This window comes from Carettochelys insculpta, chromosome 6 (assembly GCF_033958435.1).
Source record: "Carettochelys insculpta isolate YL-2023 chromosome 6, ASM3395843v1, whole genome shotgun sequence".
Taxonomy (NCBI): Eukaryota; Metazoa; Chordata; order Testudines; family Carettochelyidae; genus Carettochelys; species Carettochelys insculpta.
The window spans coordinates 63,844,542-63,861,578 of NC_134142.1; the positions used below are offsets into that span (position 1 = coordinate 63,844,542).

The window sequence follows — 17,037 nt, forward strand, 5'->3', positions numbered from 1 at the left end:
ATGGCAGCGGCGTAACGCCCCAACGGGTCATAACGAGCACGGCCTCGCCCCTCTTAGCGTCAGCGGTATGGGCGGAGCTTCCAGCGCTAGGGCGGGCGCGCGCCGGGTTTCGATAAGGCAGCGGCAATGGCCTGCTCCAACCCGTGGGGCGTGGCGCAGCCAACGGCTGCAGGGCTGTTGCTGGCCCGGTGTCTGGCGGCGGGCGTGGTGACCCAGGTGAGGAGCGGCGGGGCCGAGCCAGGGCCCCTCTCCCGGGAGAAACTGCTCGGTCCTTCCTGCACCGCGACGGGTGTCCGGCCTCCCAGAGGGCCGGCTGCTTGACACAGTCTCCGGGCTCTAGTGTGTGAGCAGCGGGTGGTTCCCGCCAGGCGTTATCCGCGATCCGGGCCCTGAGCAGCGTTGCAGCCTGTCACAGGGCTCCGTGTGTGGCCGCCCCGAATCCCTGCACTTCGAGGTTTGGAAGGTCGCAGCCCCAGCACCTCTGGGCTCGCTGCTATATTAGGCATATAGCCGTGTTAGTCTGTATCTGCAAAAACAGCAAGCGCTGCTGTGGCGCCTTACAGACTAGCATGTTTTGGAGCATAAGCTTTTGTGGGCAAAGAGCCGCTTCGTCAGATGCAGTGGGTCTTTGCCTGCGGAAGCTTATGCTCTAAAACATCTCTTAGTCTGGTGTGTACTGATTGCTTGGGGCCTGCTTCTAACTGCTTCCCCTCCTCTGCTCCTGAGAGCCTGTGGCAAAGGTAGGTACGCTTAGATCTTCTGTCCTTGATCGTCTTTAGTTCCTCGAAGCCTTTTTTTTAATGACAAATTTGTTTCAGGGGCCGAATTGGAACACATTTCCTCAAAATGCTGTGCCCCAGGTATTTGGTAATGGGTGGCGTTCAGCTAATAGGGTTTCATTTGCATAATATAAATGTCAAGAGAAAGTGCTAGATGTAAATGAGCAGCATTTGTAATGCTGCTGGAGCATAGGGATAAAGTGCAATGAATGAGTTTATTCCTGTATCTGCTCTGTCAAAATAGTCCAATAGAAGTATGTCTCCACTTTCAAGTACACCTGTGCTCAGGGTTGCTAGTTGTAACTAGGGCCCTTTGTTTTCCAGTTTTTAACCAAAGACTTCTTAGCTTTTACACATGCAATAGCCTTTGTAAATTTCTAAATTTCACCTGGATTTTGGACCACTCAAATACATGGAAATATTGATTGTTAAGAAATTTCAGAACATTAAGTAGACTAACTTATTATTAACCAAAGTGTAAATGTGAGGCTATCTGTTGAAGTAAGACAATATATTGACAGGTACACATCCTTGTGTACATACTGTTGATGTTCAATTCATAAAATAAATCACAGCATTAAAACTGCTTTTAAGTACTGTTACTTTTCTCTTTGTTGCTTTTTTTCTTTTCCCCAATATTATCCCTGATATTTTCTTAGAAAACTATTAAGTTAATTTTGCACAGATTTTTCACATTTTTTTAAAAATAAACACTGGTGGGTTTCTGGGAAACATCATACAAAACAACAATGGTCTTGTTTATAGCATAATCTTCTTGCCTGCTTCATTTTATTTTGTTGTTGTTATTTGAGTTATAGTACTGCCTGGAAACACCAACCAAGTTTTGGGGACCCTGTTGTATAAGAGCTGTGCTAATAGATAGTAAGAAACCACCCAATGGTAAAGAACTTATACTTGGTCTACTACAAACTTATGTTGGTCTATCTCTTGCTCAGGAATGAAGAAAAGCCAGAACTCTGAGGGATAGTTAAAGAATCATAGACTACTGGGACTGGTCATCAAGTCCAGTCCCCTACCCTTAAAGCAGGACTAAGCTCCATAGAATACTAGGACTGGAAGGGACCTCACGAGGTCATAGAGTCCAGCCCCCTGCCCTCATGGCAGGACCAAGTACTATCTAGACCATCCCTGATAGAAATTTATCTAACCTGTTCTTGTGGAATCTCCATCTCTGGAGATATTTAACTTCCCTAGGCAATTTATTCTGGTGTTTGACCACTCTGACAGTTGGAACTTTTTCCTAATGTTCAGCCTAAACCCCCTTGCTGCAGTTTAAGCCCATTGCTTCTTGCTCTATCCTCAGAGGCCAAGAAGAACAAGTTTTCTCTTTCCTCTTTATGACACCCTTTTAGATACCTGAAAACTGCTATCATGTCCCCCCCACTTAATCTTCTCTTTTCCAAACTAATCAAGCCCAATCCTTTCAGCCTTCCTTCATAGGTCTAGACTTTTGATAATTCTTGTTGCTCTTTTTTTGGACTTTCTCCACGTTTTTCTTGAAATGTGGTGCCTAGAACTGGACACAATACTCCAACTGAGGCCTAACCAGCGCAGAGTAGAGCAGACAAATGACTTCCCGTGTCTTGCTCAAAACACACCTGTTAATGCATCCCAGAATCATGTTTGCTTTTTTGCAACAGCATCACACTTGACTCATTAACTTGTGATCCACTATAACCCCTAGATACCTTTCTTCCATACTCCTTCCTAGACAGTCGCTTCCCATTCTGTATGTGTGAAACTGATTGCTCCTTCCTAAGTGGAGCACTTTGCATTTGTCTTATTAAACTTCATTCTGTTTACCTCAAACCATTTCTCCAATTTGTCCAGATCACTTTGATTTATATCCCTATCCTCCAAAGCACTTGCAGCGCCTCCCAGCTTGGTATCATCTGCAAACTTAATAAGCATACATTCTATGCCAATATCTAAATTGTTGATGAAGATATTGAACAGAACTGGTCCCAAAACAGACCTCTGCTGAACCCCAATTGTTCTAGCTTTCCAGCAGTATAGAGAACCATTAATAACTACTCTGAGTGTGGGTATCCAGCCAGTTTTGCACCCACCTTATAGTAGCCCGATCCAAGTTGTATTTATCTAGTTTATTGATAAGAATATCATGTGAGACGGTATCAAATGCCTTTCTGAAGTCTAGGCATACCACATCCACTGCTTCTCCCTTATCCGCAAGGCTTGTTATCCTATCAAAGAAAGCTATCAGATTGGTTTGACATGATTTGTTCTTTACAAATCCATGCTGGCTGTTCCCTATCACCTTACCACCTTCAAAGTGTTTGCAGACAATTGCCTTAATTACTTGCTCTACTATCTTTCCTGGCACAGAAGTTAAACTGACTGGTCTGTAGTTTCCTGCTTTGTTCTTACTTCCCTTTTTATAGATGGGCACTATATTTGCCCTTTTCCAGTCTTCTGGAATCTCTCCTGTCTCCCATGACTTTCCAAAGATGATCTCTAAAGGCGCAGATACCTCCTCTATCAGCTCCTTGAGTATTCTAGAATGCAAATATCTAACTTTTCTAAGTGATTTTTAACTTGTTCTTTTTTATTTTATCTTCTAAACCTAACCCTTTCCCCCTAGCATTCACTATGTTGGGCATTCCTTCTTCAGACTTCTCGGTGAAGACCGAAACAAAGAAGTCATTAAGCATCTCTACCATTTTCAAGTTTCCTGCTGCTGTTTCTCCCTCCTCACTGAGCAATGGGCCTACCCTGTCCTTGGTCTTCCTCTTGCTTCTAATATATTTATGAAAAGTCATCTTATGCCTATAGCTAGTTTGAGCTCATTTTGTGCCTTTACCTTTCTAATCTTGCCCCTGCATTCCTGTGGTGTTTGCCCAAATTCATCCTTTGTAAGTTGTCCTAGTTTCCATTTTTTTTTTATGATTCCTTTTTTTATTTTGAGATCATGCAAGATTTCCTGGTTAAGCCAAGGCGGTCTTTTGCCATATTTTCTATCTTTCCTATGCAGCGGAATAGCTTGCTTTTGGGACCTTAATAGTGTCCCTTTGAAAAACTGTCAGCTCTCCTCAGTTGTTTTTCCTCTGTCTTGTTTCCCAAAATCTGACCATCTTTATCATCCATTAGATCTTTATCCAACTCAAACTAAACATCACTTGCTGCAATTTAAGCCCATTGTTTGTTGTCCTATGTCAGTCTAACCCACCAATGCTTTAGTGTGCCTCAGAGCCGTGCCCTGGGAGTGGTGTCAGCCACCCACTGCTTGGAGGGAAAAGCACATGGTGGAAGTGGTGGCGGTGGCTCTGGGGAGGCAGCAGTGGTGGCAGCAGCTCTGGGGAGTTGCCAGCATCGAGTTAGAGTCAGGGGGCTGGCTGGGGGTACCTGGCTCTGGGGGAGCGGTGGGGGATTAGGTTAGAGCAGGGAGCTAGGGGAGCCTGGTTGTGGAGGACAGATGGGGGATTGGGCTAGAGTGGAGGGCTTGGAGTGCTTAGTTCTGGACGATGGGAGGGGATTGGATTAGAGTGGAGGGCTGGGGTTGCCTAGCTCTGAGGGAGGGCCTTGAGGGAGAGTGAGGAGTGAGGCTGGTGATGCCTGGGTGAGGGAGAGGGGATTGGGTTATATATACATTGGGTGTGCTGTGAAGTCATCACGAGTGCTGAAGAGTGCCACAAGATGATACAGGTTGCTGAGCACTGGCCTACACTACAGGGACAGGTCAAGCTAAGCCACATAATTTGAATTACGTTAGTAGTGTAACTCACATCAGCATAGCTTAGTTCTGTTTACAGCAGAGTTCACACTGTCCTGGGTCAACAGAACAGTCTCTTCCATCCACTCCCCTTATTCATCTCCTTCTGGTAGAGTACTGGAGTTGATAGGAGAGTGATGGGCATTCGATTTAGTGGGTTTTCACTAGCTCTGCTAACTTGATGATTTCCGCCACCCCCAAATGTGAGGATTGATCACTTCAAAGTCAGTCTATCCCATAGTGGAGAGAAGCCCTGTGGGTAGACAGGCCCTTGAAATCAGACTGGGTATTCTTGGTGGTTGACCCATAATTGTGGAATGAACTCAAAAGGAATTAAGGACAATCCCAAACCTTGCCACCTTTCAGTTTTTGCAAGAAGGATTAGTTTGGCTTGCCATCTCTACTATTAACACATGGGGGTGTGTGAATGTGAATATATAAATTCTGAAAGGAAACAGTACATCCATTTGTTCCCTCAGAGAGAAAGTAAAGAAGAAACCTTTGAAATGTTAGTCACATGGCTTAATACACTACTGGAAGTTGCTCAGAGCCTATTATGATGATGAATATAGTATAAGAAATTACATAGACAAAAACAGGAGGAGGAAGGGGAAACTGAGAAGTGAAGTGATTTGCCCAAAGTTACGCAGCATGTGAGTGGTATAGCTGGGAGCTGAACTTTAGTTTCCTGATTCAATGCCTTATCCACTAGCCATTGTGCTTCCTAGTACATTGGTTTAGAGGGTTTAGTTACTTTTTTTTTTTTCCCCCTCTTATAGTACCATGTGTGTCTTCAAATAAAGATACTATTTATAATGCATCCTATTCCTACTGACAAACTATTAAAAAAGGGAAGAGAAGAGGAAAATCCCTCACAGCCGCTGTTGAATTTCATTAGATTTTCAGTGTCATTGAGCCATATCGGGGATGACTGTATGCTTTCTTTTTCTTTATACTTCTGAAGAGAGAAATTCTGCATTTAGTTGCATTCCAATGGCATAGATTTAAGCAATACATCTTTAAGAAGGTTGGTCTCGCACTTTTCTGTAAGGACTTTGTCTTTGGAGAAGTTTTATTCTTGTAAGCCCATTTTTGTTCTTCTGAAATGTTTTCTTGGCTGCCTAAGCAGGATTTATGCTTCCCAAATCGTGAGTGTTAGGAGAATCTTAATGTAACACACAGGCTGTGTCTACACGTGCCCCAAACTTCGAAATGGCCATGCAAATGGCCATTTCGAAGTTTACTAATGAAGCGCTGACATGCATATTCAGCGCTTCATTAGCATGCGGGCGGCAGCGGCGCTTTGAAATTGACGAGCCTTGCCGCCGCGCGGCGCGTCCCGACGGGGCTCCTTTTCGAAAGGGCCCCGCCTACTTCGAAGTCCCCTTATTCCCATGAGCTCACAGGAATAAGGGGACTTCGAAGTAGGTGGCGTGCTTTCGAAAAGGAGCCCCGTCTGGACGCGCCGCGCGGCGGCAAGGCTCGTCAATTTCAAAGCGCCGCTGCCGCCCGCATGCTAATGAAGCGCTGAATATGCATGTCAGCGCTTCATTAGTAAACTTCGAAATGGCCATTTGCATGGCCATTTCGAAGTTTGGGGCACGTGTAGACGTAGCCACAGAGAGACAGTGCCAGTTGCACTAAAGTTCTTGATAAGCTTAAAATTGTTCTAATTCACTGTGACTTCTTATTACTGTCTTGGTACCACACTCTCCTGTTTTTCTTTCATAGGAGATGTTGGATTTATCTGCTAAACAAGTCCCATGCTTTGAGCATCTCTCCGAGATGGAACAAATTGCAGACCTTCAAGCTGAAATACAAGAGGTAAATCCCTCAGTACGAGAGTGCATATACCCATATGATGCAGGGGTGGTGCTGTATCTGGCCTGCCACCATCCAGACACCCCAGGGGAGCCTCAGGCAGATTCCCTGGCTGCCCCAGCCCCACAAGCAACTAGAGCAGTCTGGCTGCAGGGGCCATGTGTGTCTCTGCATGCCTCAGGGTGGGGAGGAGAGTTCACATGCTGCCCCTCCCTACCCCTAGCATGATTTCATAGCTCCCATTGGCTGGAAACAGGCCAATCGGAGCTTCCTGGGCTGCACTTGCAATGCGGGCAGTACATGGACACACCCCACCCACTCTAGGATGTGTGGCTCACAGGAACACACATGGCCTGAACAGTTTGCCACTTGATGAGTTGCATGGGCCTGGGGCACACAGAAGAGCCTGCATGAGGGTCCCACTGAGCTGCTGGCTAGGAGCCGTCTAAGTTAAATGCCTTCTAGCCAGAGCCTGCACCTGCACTCCCTTCTGCACCCCCTGCTCCTGCACTCAGAAACCCTGCAACACCACCTGCATCCCAATCTCCTGCCCCAACTCAGCTCCCTCACAGACCCTGCACCCACTCTTACACCCCTCCTCCAATAGAGATGTTAATGGTTAGTGGATTAACTGGTAGGGGCTTGAGCAGCTCCCCCCCCACCCCCGCACCCCGGGGCCACCACTGGAGCAGTCTTCACCAGCACTCTCTCTTAATTAGTTAAACCTCACTTCTGCACCCAACTTCCATTGTAAGCTGCACACTGCCTCCATTAATACCATAGAAGAATGCAGCCCTTGACCACTTTGATGGATGCCAATCCAAAATTATTGGCCACCCCTAATATGATGGCTAAGCCATCATACTGTTTTGAACTTCCGTACTGCCCCTTCCATATAACAAGCATATTTTTATGCTGTTTTTTTTTACCATTACATAGTGGGAAATATAAAGTAGGCAGGAGGTTTAAAAACAAAAAACAAAAAAACGTAAAATATATTGCTAGGTGTTATTAGTTATTTGCAATTTAGTTTTTAACAGTTGACAGCTTTGTTACAATTTAATGAGGAAAGAGAGACCCATATATTAAAATTCCTTTCTTAATAACTGGGCAAATGTAGCCCTTTATACAGGCGAGCAAACTTTAGATAAAGCTTCTTGAAGAAGCTATGGGGAAACGGATCTGACAGTCTTCTCCTTAGACCAGCAAACAACTGGTTTTTCATGAGCTGCTGTGTTTATAGGCAACTGGACCACTTCCACTTCAACAAAATAAGGGTTTGCCTATACAGGGAGCTATTGGTCTTGTAAACCCAGGGTTGTGAGTTCAGTGCTTGAGGAGGTTATTTAGGGATGTACGGCAAATAGATTTAAAAAAAAAAATTTTGTCAGGGATAGTGTTTGGTCCTGCTGAGAGGACAGGGGACTGGACTCGATGACCTCTCGCGGTCCCTTCCAGTTCTGTGATTTTTATGTATGCATGTATATGTGTATTCTTTTTTAGTTTCATATGTGGATACAGTAGACCTTTGATTTAATGAATTAATGGGGAGGAGGGTGAGCGTTAATGCCAAAAGTCCGTTAAATGTGAGGGTTTACTTGTATTTGTATAGCGCCGCCCCCCCCCCCCCCCCATGCCCTCCCATCTAGGCTTACACATCCCCCCAAAATACTGTAAAATGTGTGACTCACCAGAGGTGCTGGAGCAGCCAAGCCAGAGCCACTGCTGCTGGAGCCTTGTTGCATCCTGTGTTGCTGCCATTACTAGAGGAGCCGCCACCACAGCTAGAGCCAGCTCGTGCTCCTCCCATGGAGTGTGGGGCGCATATACGAGAACCTTCTGCCCGTGTACATTCCCCACCCCTGTAGGGAGAAGCGCATGGTGGCTCCTCCAGCCACAGTGTGGGTTCTGCAGCCATGTTGCCTCCTCCAGCTGCTGCGCAGGTCCTCCATCCATGATGCGGGTCCTGCAGCTGCACCGGCCGCTCCAGCAGTGGCTCTGGTGAGTTGCCAGCATTTTTGTGTTTTCTCTGCGGGGTAGGAGTTGGTGGATTTAGCAGAGTTTGGAAACAACAGGGGGGCTGGCGGACATCTGTTGTTCCCAAAGTCCTCTGAATTGGGGTTTACTGTACTTTTATTCTGGAATGAGAGTGCCTTATTCTGAATTAACTTTATCCTTTCTGGATGTGGCTTAACATAAGTCAGAGTAAAACAAAGGGAATTAATCTTAAAATAATTTTTAAACTCACACCTTACTTTATTCTGGATTAATTTTCATGTGTGTACAACCCCTAACATCACCTTTGTTACTGTATCACCTACTGCTGTCTAAACAGTCTGGCTGTTTCTCATAGAACTGTATCTTTCTGATTTTTCTTTTATTGCTCTTGTCGGGTGGTAATGCATATCTACTGAATTATTCAATGTGTACATTAACAGCAGGAGCATCGTGCCATCGAACAGCATTGCAAACAGCCAGATACCTATTAGTTTAGTTGAAGAGGTTAGAGCACTGATTGTCAAACTATTTACTCTAGTGACTGCCTGGGTCGCATGTTGCCATTAATATCTAGGAAAGGTACCAACTAGTGCAATATACAACCGTTAATTTATTTAGCAAAACTGGGCATGTTGAGACATTAACCACATTCTGGACTGGCTCCTCATTGAATAATATCAAATTAGAGGTCTGTCCAAGATCATCTCTGTGACAGCAGCTATGTTCTGGACCAAGGAACTGTTTGTCATTAAGCAGAGACTTGAGAGTATGAGAGCATACGTTTGCAGGGACTGGAATCAGACCATGGAACTCATTCCCAAAAGAAATAAAAATGATCAGTCTTCGCTGCATTAAGAACTACCTGCAGAACTCCACTCTTCAACGATATGCAAAACAATCATACATACTAATAAGTTCCTTGTAGACATGGAAAGAGGGATGAGCTGTTGCAGGCGAAAGCCACAGATCTGTAGGTAAATAGAACGTAAACCATCTGAAAATCAAGTGTAGATATTTTATGTCTTTTGTAGAAGAGCCTCGAAACTGAAATCCTGCGTCTGGAAAAGGAAACAGCAGATATTGCTCACCCATACTTTTTGAGTAAGTAGCTTTGTTTGAGGGAACAATTGTTAGCTTTAGGCCAGGGATGGGGAGCCTATGGCATGTGGGCTCGATCTGGATCTGGCCTGTAAGGCTCAGAGATGAGCCCCTACTCTGCAGCAGGAAGCCCAGGCCAGCACTCCAACTCCATGGTCACCTTGTAATGCTGCAGTGCTAATGCAGGCTCCCCCCTGAAGGGGGAAAGCACTGATCCTCATGGGCCAGAGTCGGGCAAGCTGGAGCTGGATCAGGCCTGCAGGCTTTGCCTGGCTGGAGAAGGAATTTCTGTATGTGCTGCTGCTCCTTTTGACCCCGACTGGAAGAACTACAGCACAAGGAATGCCGCCTGAAGGCTTTTCCCCCACTGCTCCCCAACCAATTGCAGCCAATGGGAGCAGCAGGGGGAAGTGCCTAGGAGCGAAGGGGAGGCTCAGAGCCACGTATGCCTATGTGGAGTTGCATTAGGTAAGAGCTCTCCCTTCGCCGTCAGGCACACACTCGCACCTAGATCCCCATCCTGCTCCTGTACCCTTCTTCCTGCTCAGATTTCCCACCCTCAGCCTGTTCCTGCACCTTCCCCCTAGACCTCACATGCCCACCACCCCCAACCTGCTCCTGCCCCCCGCTCCTGTCCAAACCCCACTCCCCATTTTATTTCTCAGCAGCCCCCTCCTGCACACTGAACCCCTCAATTTTGTTCTTGCCACTGGCCTCCAGAAGACTTAGTCTGGCCTGGGAGAAACCCTGATCCTGGTCCCCCTCTCTTTTTCACCACCTGCCAATGGTGCTGGAGCATGAGGAGAATGAGGTGTGTTAGTCAGGGGCCACATCAGCCTGGATTTTGCTTTGTTTTGGATTTTTGATTTTCTCTTATGTGATCCCCCTCTGATTTTTCTGGGGGTCATTGGCCCCCAGCCTAAAAACGATTCCCCACCCCTGCTTTGGGCTCTTTGATCTGGTGGTCATCTAATGTGCTTCACCTCCATTGAGTTCCCTGTTTCTCATCACCACCATTGCATTTGTCATCTACTGCAGCAATATTTGAGTGACTGACCAATAAAGAATGCTAGCACAGAAACACAGAATGCTCCATGCCACTAGCAGCTAGATGTATGCCCTTTGTGATATTCCACTGACTATCTTAGGCCCGGAGGGGCAGGGCAGAAGTTCTGAGAGCATCCATAAGCCATCAGTGCTGCAAATAAACCTGTTCCCCTCCCATTATGTCAACAGATGTATGTACTTTTTCCATATGTAATGTTGCTCAGAACTGTAGGGATTTTATTGATAAGTTGGAGGAATGGATTTATTCCTTCAGAATTTCTCCACCTTTTTGCTTTCTGTGTGGATGCAGGCTAAGAGAAGGGTTGGGGATGAGGTTTTGGAGTGCAGGCAGTACCTCTGGGCTGGGACCTAGGAAGGCAGGAGGGGGATTAACGCTGGGGCAGGGGGTGGGGGCGTGGGCCTCCAACAGCATTTAACTCAAGCAGCTCCCAGAAACAGCAGTGTGCTCCACTCCAGCTCCTATGCAGAGGTGCTGCCACATGGTTCTGCATGCTTCCTGGTCTGCAGCGACCACCCCCACAGCTTCCATTGGCCATGGCTCCCAACAAAGGATCCTGTGGGTGCAGCACTTGGGGCAGGTGTAGTGTGTGGATCTCCCTGGTGTATAGGACTAGATGGAAGGGGGATGTGCTGCTGCTTTCGGGAGCAATGTGGACCAGGGCAAATCCCCAACACTGCTCCCCAGCGGGCGTTCAAGGGCTGGATTAAAATGGCTGATAGCTCATAGTTTGCCAACCCCTGCCTTTAAACCGTGCTTGTTAGTAAAGTGATACCTTACTAAGGACTGATGTCCTGAGTCTCTTTGGAACAGATCCTAATATTACTTCCTAAATCATTTGATGGGCACTAGTCTGGTTATTGTTATCCTCCAAGAGTTTGAACTTGTCACTTAGAGTGAAATATTGCTGGAAAACTTGAGTCAGCTGCTGTTCAAAATGAGTTTCTGCTCATGATATTGGTCAGTTTCCAATCGGCATCCTTTTGATATTTATCTCTGTTCTGTAGTGCAGAAATGCCAAGCCCTGCAAGTTATGAATAAACACTTGGAAGCAGTGCTGAAAGAGAAAAGGACTCTCAGGCAGAGGTTAATGAAGCCCTTATGTCAAGAGAACTTGCCTATTGAAGCCATGTTCCACAGGTGAGCCCTTACAAAATAGCTCTTAGCATGTAGTCTACACATGCTATACTCATGTCAAATAAGCTACTTTTGCCTGACAGTCCCTATGAGGGGTTGGGTCACAGAGATCCCCATGAAACTGTCACCTGAAGGGCTGGTCATACCACTGTGCCTGCCTACCTGCTCTCTGAGGCGCTCCATCTCCTGTCCTGCTGGATCTGAAGTCCTGGTCTCTCCCAGCAAAGACACAGAGTTGGGGTAACAGTCTCTCAGCGGGGTAACGCACATTGATGACAGCAACCAGCAGCACAGCACCAAAGAGCTCAAACCCCAGATGAATCCTTCTTATTCTGTATGAAAGCTTATAAAGTTTGCTCTCCACATCTGCTGTCCTGTTCCCCTTATCCTGGTAACAATTATTTGCACTGGGTTTGATAATAAAACAAAAGTGATGTAAGTGTTTGCAAGCAATGACAGGCAGATGAAAGTTACTTTGCTAAAATAAATAAAACATGGCAGCTAAGCCTAAGACACGAAAAGAAATTGTTACAAATCATAATTTCTCACCATAGTCTTTATTTCAGGTAAAGCTCTTTAGGCCAGAGATGGTTGTGTGTGTTTTTTTTGTTTTTTGTTTTTTTTTTTCCCTTCTCTTCAAACCTCAGTCCAACTGCTTCTCCTTCTTTACCCTCCTCTCTCTTTAGAATTCTTTGTTTCTCTTCAAGTGTCCTCTTCTGATGGGAACCAGTCTGTGAAGCCAGCTAAAGACAATTATCCTTTGCTTCCCATTCCTTACGTAGAATTTCCACAGGGTGGAAAGTGGTTTTTGGGTTTTTTTCTCCATGCTTCCCTTCCTCTGGGAAAATTTCCAAATTCACGGTGTATTCCACCATCTGGTAGCATGATCACACGTCTCTTTGTAAGCCCATTTAGGCTTCCAGGAAAAAAAAGACCTGTGAATAGTCTTGGACTTGAGCCCTGGGGTATTATGTTCCTTATGTACCACAAATGGGTTTTATAAGAAAGGTTTATACTTTATATTTTGAACTTCACATACAAGAATGATGCATACACATAAATAAACTGTACATATTTGGGGGTTATAAGGTATTGAATGTTAGGTTACTAGCCCCAGTGTACATACAGTATATTCAAGTTATGCATATTCATATTTAAAACCACTGTTCCATAAAAAAAACGTGGGGGCATTGTGTCATGTATTTCCAAATAAGCTACTTTTGCCCTGACAGTCACTCCTGATGGAGGAACACAACTGTTGTATCAACAAGTAAATTATCATACTGCTTATCTAATTCATAGAAATTCTTATATAACTAAATTCTACAATTTTTCCAACGTTGTCCTTTTGGACTTCCTTATTGAAGACGTTATTGATAAGTAGGTATGTGGTGAAATTTTAAGTACATTATTCTTCAAGGGAGGCCACAAAATGATAGAAAACTGGCTTAAATTTCCATAAATGGGGGGTCTTTTTAAAATACTATTTAATTTATTCAGTGAAATCACTCTAACTTTCATAAATACATGTGTGGAGCCTTTTAAGTTATGAGTGTGGGAAGGAAGTATTTTGTTTTTCTTAGAAAAGCCAATGAACTAAGACTTCAATTTAACTACATTTTTCAAAATAGTATTAGCAGTATATTTAACTAGTGTTTCCATAATGTAGCAGCTGGCAATCGGCTGCTCCTAACTAATACTAATTGACTAGAGACTTGGTTTAAATCAATCTGGAAAACACTATTGGCGCTAACTGAATAACTTTATCCAAGATAATTCCCATATCTGAGATCTTCATCTTGAGCTACAGATAATGATTATTATATGCATTACTGAGAAGAACAATGAGGAATATTTGGTAGTAACAGAATTACATATAAAAAACTAACAATTAGCTATTTTTGTCACTGTGGAAGTCATAGAAATATAATGTCTGTCACATGGTGATGTGGCCTCTTTAACAATCCTTATGAAAGTCAAGTCCTGAGTGAGGTACGGGAGAGGTGGAACCACATGGTGTGGGCAGATTGCTGTGGAAGGCCCTCAGCCAGGGTTTGCAGGAGACCAGGTACTCCTGAGGAACCACTGTGAAGATCCAGTGCTTTGTACTGGAGCAGGGAAGGACACACAGAGCAGCTGCACAGGAACTGGAATAGTACTCCGAGAGAACCAGCGAGGAATTGAATACTGTATTCCAGAGCAAGACAGACTCAAAGGCAGCTGAGAGAGGCTGGAAATGTGGCCCAGAGAGAACAGTGAATAAAAGAGAGAGCAGAAGAACCTTCTTGTTGACTTCTCACTGGGACTTTCCCTGCTTTGGAAGGGGCAAAGTTGCTTGTGACTTGACAGGAGAGCTAAGCTACGTCTCCGGCACAGAGCTTATGTGGAAGATTCACATTGATGAAGGGAGTGCCAGCACTATCTTGCTTGACAAGCAGGGGTACTGTTGAACTCCCATGTCCCATGACAATCTTACACACTGAACCTTTGTTGCGTGTTTTTTCTTTCCTCCAGCAGACCACATAATAGCTTTTCTAATACCTTTTAAACAGATTTGTTTAAATTCTGGGTTCATATAGTGCATAAGTTTATGCTCAGAAAACTTCTTAAAATCCAAATAATACTGTAGTGTGATAACTATTCTCTCTTCTTTGCGGTCTGTTCACTATCCACGCATGAATAAGTGCACAGGCACATGTTCTTGATAACTAGCCATGTCTTTCACTGGCATGGAGTGCCACCAAAGAGAGCATTTGCTGAACAAGCAAAGATGGTGATGTTGCTCTCCCAGCCTGTGTCCTCATTACTGGTGCAATAGAATTGTTTCTGGTGAGATTTCCTTTCTAGGGCAGGAGGTTAGGAATTCCCACAACTATTGTGGAAGAGGGTTGGAAGAGAAAAATCAAGGAAATACTGGAAAGAGAAGCTTAAAATTTAAGTTGTGCATCATTTTGAACAGCCTGTTTCTGTTCAATCTTCTTTTCTAATTAAAGGTATGTAGCAGAGTTACTGACATTGGCAGTGGCCTTTATCGAGAAAGTGGAAAGCCACTTGCAGATCATAAGGAGCATCCCTCGGATACCCATGACCATGAAAAACTTGGTGAGTAGGAACCAGCTTTATTAACTCCTGTAATACTCTTCCCCTCAAAATACAACATCATTTGAAACTCCCACCTTGTATTCCAGGACAATGCTCTGGCGAAAATTAACTTGCTTGTGACAGAGACTGAAGAGCTGGCAGAGCAAATACTGACATGGAGAGAGCTGCAAAAAGAAATCCATTACAACTCCCAGATCACTAACAAATCAGATTCTAGCTTCAGCATCTTAGTTCCACCATAAAACATCTTATTTGTGAAGAAAAAAGATGATCTGTTGAAAGTTCTGGGTTTTTTACCAATTCTTTGGGCTAGTTCCAGTTAATTTGTGCTTTAGTCTAACTAGAGACTTTATGGTTCAGTCACTCCTCGCTATAGAATGGATATTTTAGTTGGTAACAAGTGATTATTAAGAAAACTGGACAGTGATGTCTAAATGATAGAACTTGTTGTCTAGGTTTAATTTTGCTCTGGAGTTTTGTGATGTGTTCACAAATACCTCCATGAAATAGTCAGATGGAACTGTCTTGCATTCTGCCTTGAATGTACATATACAATCTGTTTCAGTATGGCTAAGGCACACAACATAATGACTGTTTGTTTGTTTGTTTTCTGCAGGTATTTTGAGATGATGTGCTATATTTTCTATGTGAGCATCAAAATTTCAAAAACATATAATAGATGGTAAAATGGGAAAATTAAGCTATTATATATAATTTTCATTACAAAATGGCCAAAACTAGAGGAGCACAATCTGCAGGAATAGTCCAATGCTCACTCCATTTTCAAAGACCCATTTTTCAAATTCTTTGAAAGTGAATGAGGGTACCTTTCTCTTAAAGGAGACTATTCCCCATTGCTTCCCACAAAATACTCAGTTAATTTTTGCTGATTATTTCATTACTCATCTACATAATAAGAGTCCAAGAATTGCTCTCTGAATCCTACAATTATAGTTTTAGTATAAAGTGATTGAAGTAGCCATAAGCATGTTTGAGGGCTCTTTAAGTTTGAAATATCACCAGATTTAAATGACTGGATTTTACTGTCTGCCATCCAGTTTTTAAGTTCTCAGCCACTGGGGCTTTATGAATTACACCTGTTCCACAGCAAGCCATGTGGTACCATCTAGGATCCCCAGTCATGGATCAAGACCTCTTTGTACGTGCTTTACAAACTGAGAACAAAAGCCTCCAAAGAACTTGCAAACTAAGGAAGAGTTTAGTCTTTAATTCATGCACAGTTACAAATATGTTTATGCTGCTCTTCCCAACAGCTCTTCAAAAGTGCTGTCAGTCAAACTCTACAACATGTGTTGGACTGCTAAGTCTTCAGTTCTTCATCAAAACAACACAAAACCTAATCACCTGTAACTCAGATGAGCCTCTGGGTATTCCATTTGATTTGTTGCTGTCCAGCCTCTCTTAGAGTTCTGCTTCAAGGATTAGAGAAGGTATCATTTCCAACATTGAAGTTTCACCTCCCGAATAAACCTATTTTGAAACTCCTAGACATCTGAAAGCATTTTTCTGGTGGAATTTGCCTGGTCCATGGCCTTGACTTCATGAGTAATAAAGAAATCGGAATTTGGAAGAACAGATTTTCTTAGCCTCAGAGACTGCTTATTTATCTATAGAACTAGCACAATAAACTCTAGCATCTCCTGATCTTCTCCACCTCTTTCTTGTGGCATGAGAGCATCTTTGAGGTGTGTTGTCAGAGTCTTCCCTACGCTCAGCTCATCAAAGGAGCTTACTGACAGCATGAAGCTTGTGATATATTGACAATATTAATGTTATAAGCATGGGAAATCTCTGTGGGTGATGATGCTTTGAAAGACTGGCTCTGTCTCTCACTGACCAGCCAAACCCCTCCACCTAAGTGTATGGTACTTTCCTGGAGAGGCATCTGCAAAGATGACATTAAGATGGGATGGTGAAAAGAAGGCTCAGTTAGATCAAACTCCACTCTCTCATGACAACTGTCTAAAAAAGCAGGCTTTTTCATCTTTTTGCACCCTTCTTGGTAGAGAACAAAGGGCAGGGAATGGATTTTAATTTTCAAAACTCTCTCCAAAGAGCTAAATATAACCTAGATCATTTTTCTTCTGAAATTTCACCTCAAGCAGAGTGCCTAAATTGTATTATCTTTTTTCTTCTGTAAGGTGAACTTTGAAATTCAGTGCTTTAAAAATTGCAAAGGAAGGAAAAGAGAAAGCATGATAGGCAGGTGTAGACATTTCCTTCAAATAGGCAATGGCTAACATAACATTATGCAGGGACTATAA

General features: G+C 43.9%; 1 protein-coding gene across 4 annotated transcripts; it reads left to right on the forward strand.

Moving 5' to 3' along the window:
• The first annotated feature begins 12 nt into the window (after positions 1 to 12).
• On the forward strand, positions 13 to 16,415 carry HAUS2 (HAUS augmin like complex subunit 2). Of its 4 annotated transcripts, none has more exons than XM_074997070.1 (7): positions 13 to 216; positions 6,262 to 6,354; positions 8,284 to 8,352; positions 9,381 to 9,450; positions 11,521 to 11,653; positions 14,644 to 14,752; positions 14,839 to 16,415. In XM_074997070.1, the coding sequence occupies exons 1-7, from the start codon at positions 127 to 129 to the stop codon at positions 14,992 to 14,994; spliced, it is 720 nt and encodes a 239-aa protein (XP_074853171.1). In that variant the 5' UTR covers positions 13 to 126; the 3' UTR covers positions 14,995 to 16,415. The 4 variants fall into 4 exon arrangements, with proteins under 4 accessions (XP_074853171.1, XP_074853174.1, XP_074853172.1 ...); XM_074997073.1 differs by having other exon boundaries at positions 16,027 to 16,415; XM_074997072.1 differs by lacking the exon at positions 13 to 216 and adding an exon at positions 243 to 740.
• Positions 16,416 to 17,037: the final 622 nt, after the last annotated feature.